Source organism: Belonocnema kinseyi, chromosome 3, assembly GCF_010883055.1.
Source record: "Belonocnema kinseyi isolate 2016_QV_RU_SX_M_011 chromosome 3, B_treatae_v1, whole genome shotgun sequence".
In the NCBI taxonomy this organism is placed as follows: Eukaryota; Metazoa; Arthropoda; class Insecta; order Hymenoptera; family Cynipidae; genus Belonocnema; species Belonocnema kinseyi.
Genome location: NC_046659.1, coordinates 78,190,025 through 78,194,369, shown reverse-complemented (window position 1 = coordinate 78,194,369; position 4,345 = coordinate 78,190,025). Strand labels below are relative to the sequence as shown.

Sequence of the window (4,345 nt, the reverse complement as noted above, 5' to 3'; positions counted from 1 at the left end):
GGGCGCATACTTTGAATAAAATATTTGTTATCATTCTCTTGAAATAAATGTGTTTTTTTCTTGAAAAAATACCGGTTTCATATGTATACACCTGGTACAGTCCAACCCCCTTAAATTTGGTAAATTAACTAAAACGATTAAAAATTGAGAATTGTATCCAAATTTCCCACCTTTTTCGTTTTTATATAAAATTCCGATTTATTTTTTAAGCATCGTAAACAGAAATTCAAGGCATTACAAAACACGACGCTTTGAATTAGGTTCTTTTTTTATATCAATTTCAAATATTTTCTAAACAGGGGAAATAGGTAGATGTTTTACGAAAATAGTTTTTACCAAAATGCTTCAAATTCTTAAAATTGCAAGTAAAAAAATGGAATTTTTAAGAAAATAGATAAATTTTCAAATAAAAAGGTGAATTTCGAAACAAGAAGATCAATGTTCTACATATAAAGACGAATATTCAAATAAAGAAATTAATTTGTAACAAAGTATTTCAACCAAGTCGTTAAATTTTGAACTAAAAAAAGATAAATTCTCAAGGACAAATGTAACAGCTGATATTGCAACTAAGAAAGATTGTAACTTTAAATAAAGAACAATTTAATTTATCTAAAAAGACCAATTTTCAATGAAAATAGTTTATTTTTCTACCAAGACAGAGTTTTTAGTCAAGAAAGAACAAAAATTTCAACTAAATTGTTGAATTTTGAAGTCAAAAAGACGAATTTTGTACAAAACAGTTAAATTTTCAACCCAAAAAGTCGAATTCGCAAAGAAAATGGAATAGTTCATATTTGCACCAAAAAATGATTTTATTTTAATTTAAGATTTTTCAATTCATCTAAAAATGATGATTTTGCAACATAATAGTTCATTTTTCAATCAAAACAGATTTTTCAGTCCAGAAAGAAAAACATATCAACCAAACTGTAGAGTTTTGTTACGAAAAAGACGAATTTTCAACAAAATAGATGAACCTTCATCCTGAAAATACAATTTTTTTTAAAAAAAGTTCATTTTGAACAAAATAGTTGAATTTTGTACCAAAACAGTAGATTTTTAAAAACAAATAGACATATTCCCAATCAAAGAGATGATTTTTCAAGTAATATGATGGATCTTCCACAAAAATTCAACAAAGTAGATAAATTTTTAGTCTAGTAGTTGAATATTCAACCAAAAAGATGAATTCTTTCAAAAAATGTAATGGTTGAAATTTCAACTAAAAAAATATTTGTATTCTAAATTAAAATCGTTCAATTTATCTAGAAATGAGGACTTGTCAACAAAATAGATTATTTTTTAATCAAAAAATATTTTTGAGTCCAGAATGAGGAAAACTTGTATCCAAATTGCTGAATTTCCAATAAATTATTTGAATCCTCAAATAAAAGAGATTAAGTTTCAACCAAACAGTTGCATTTTTAGTTAATTGGTTAATAAGGAAAACAAATTTTAACCAAATGGTTCAATTTTCAAATCAGAAAGACGAAATTTTCTACAAAGCAGTTGTACTTTCAAAAATCTGATGAATATAAAGAATCACAATCTGTCTACTACAAACATTTTTTTTCTAATTCAAACAAGAGCATTTTTCAATTTAGTTGCTTATCTATTTTTCAATATTTGGTCTCCTTGAATTTTTCGCTGATATAATTTATCAGTAGAAAGTGCTGAAGTGTTCAACAGATTATTCAAAGCTCGTTGGAAAAATGGGTTGAATACAAAAATGACTAGACAACTTGTTATAGAAAAGGCGCTACTGTTAAAAAGCGCTTTCGTTCAATATTCACGAGATACTCATATGATATAAATTATGTAAAAGATTAAAATTTTAAATTACAAACAGTTTAATTCAACAAAAAAAGATCAATTTTCTATAAAACAATTGAATTTACTACCCGAAAATATGAATTTTCAAAAGAAAAGTTGAATTTTCTACTAAATTGTTCAACTTTTCAAGCGAAAAAGATGATTTCCCGAAAAACCGTTTGATTTTTTATAGAAAAATGTAAATTTTTCTAAAAAAAGTTACTTATCAAACCAAATCATACTTTTTCAATAATAATCTTAAAATTTCAACAAAAGAAATTAATCTTCGACCAAGAATGATTTTTCATTAAAAAAACAACACCAATTTCAACTAAATAGATAAATTTTCAAGCCAAAAGGTATATTCTCTAAAAAAACTTAATTTTTTGCCGAATTATTGAATTTTCAACCAAACGAATTTAATTTTCAACCCAAAAATATGAATAGAAATAGAAATAGAATAGAAATTTTTATGAACAGAATTAAATTTCAATCAAATAGTTGAGTTTTCTATAAAATAATTGAAATTTTTACCCTAAAAAGATGATTTCCAACAAAACAGTTGAATTATCAAGCACAAAGGATGACTTTTTTACAAAAATGTTGATTATTCAATAAAAAATTGACTTTTTAAAGAAATAATTAAATAACTCTTAACGAAAAATATAATAATTAATATTTTAAGAAAGAAATATTTTTATTTTAAATAAAAAACAGCTGAGTTTAGCCAAAAAAGATTAGTTTTCTTCAACCTAGATATATTTTCAACTAAAGGATGGAAATTTCAAATAAAACTAGGAATCTTTAATCAAAGAAAATTTTTATTGAACACAGTAGTTCAATTTTTAACCAAGTTGTAGAATTTAAACCAAAACGATGAATTTTCAACAAAATAGTTCAATTCTCGTCCAAAGAAGGTTTTTTATTCAAGAAAGAACAAAAATGTGAAATAAATTGTTGAGTTTTTAACCAAAAAGGATGATTTTGTAACCAAATTGTTGATAAACAGAAATTTCGTTTAATGAAATACGAAAAATGGCGTGTCAGAGAAAATTGTGTTAAATTATTAAGAAATTATATTTATGTTTGTTAACTTTTATTCTTTTAACTATAATCTTTTTTTGATACCATTAAAAACTCTTTTAAATATTTTAGAGCTTTAACTATTAAAAATACTCTAAAAACAAATTTAAACGTCTATGGAAACTACAACAGAAAAGTAGGTTTTTCAAATAGTCATTTTTGTGTCTTTTCAAATTATTTCTTTCCACATTATTTGGAAAAAAACTTTGAACAATGCAGGATTTTGTACTGAAAATAATATATTGGAAAAAATGGATGATACCAAAGAATCGAAATCGATCTACTGATAAAAATATGTTAATATTAATTCAAGTATAAGTATTATTGAAATTTTATCAGTAGAAAATGCTTAAATTCGCAACAGATTTTTGGAACGTAGATAAAAAAAATTTGAAACACAAAAACAACTAAAAAACTTGCTAATGAAAAAGCACTACTTTTAGAAGGCACTTTCGTTCAATATTTAGGACATATACATATGATATAAAAAGATTTTAATAATAAATGAAATCCCCTTTTCTAGTTTAAATTGAACTAGATTGTATGAGAAACGAAAATAATTTATATTAACCCACCAGCTGCTCTTATGATTTCACGAATTACGTCTTTCGGTACAGGGTCAGAACTGAAGAATCTTAATGTCCTTCTTGCATTAGCAATTTCAAAAAACTCATTTGCTTTTTTTCGCATTTCGGCTTCACTAGGTCGTTGATATTTATAGGGAATGTGCTGTAAATCTTTTGGTAAAGCTGGTTCTTCTTCATTGGATGCACATTTTTCTGAAATTATTAGTTATAACATGTACACCCTTTCGAAGCGTAAATTAGAAAAATAATTTACAATTATTTGGGTGACCAGATGGCTTGATTGAAAAATCAGAAAATTATCCCACTACAATCTCCACCATATGACGATTTGATACTTAACTTTGACATGATTTCGACTCAGAAAATAAACTTATTGCATAAAGGTGTTAGTTGGGCGTATAATCTAAACAATGAATAATACAAACTACAAAATAGCCTCGGAAAGGACTGGAATTTTTAATGACAAAAGGCATGCACACTGAAAATCTAAAGGTCATATTTCAGGCGACGAATGGAGACTGGGTGTTTGGAATGCTAGGGGAGTAAATGATCTCAAGGTAAAAGAATTGCGTGGAACTATGGACGTGAAGAAACTAGATATTTTATGTGTGCCCGAAACAAAGAAAAAGGGATGCGAAACTAAAGACATAAAAAGCGGCGTGTTGAAAGACGGATTTGAAATATGGTCAGGAGTAGACTGTGAATCACATGGTAAACAAGGAGTAGGTCTCATTTTGAATGAAAGAGCAAAGCAGCATTTGGAGACCATGGCTTCGTGTCTCCCAGACTGCTGTGGGCTAGAATGAAAGTAGGAATCAGAAGACTATTTATTATAGCATGCTACGCGCCGGTTGATAGTG

The 4,345-nt window shown here is 26.7% G+C and overlaps 1 protein-coding gene across 2 annotated transcripts in view; it reads right to left on the bottom strand.

Moving 5' to 3' along the window:
• Positions 1 to 4,345, bottom strand: part of LOC117168778 (iodotyrosine deiodinase 1) — a 20,469-nt gene that overhangs the window by 12,871 nt on the left and 3,253 nt on the right. For both annotated transcript variants that reach the window (XM_033354560.1, XM_033354561.1), the window contains exon 2: positions 3,474 to 3,677. In XM_033354560.1, the coding sequence (XP_033210451.1) occupies positions 3,474 to 3,677 (204 nt within the window). The remainder of the gene's footprint in view (positions 1 to 3,473; positions 3,678 to 4,345) is intronic.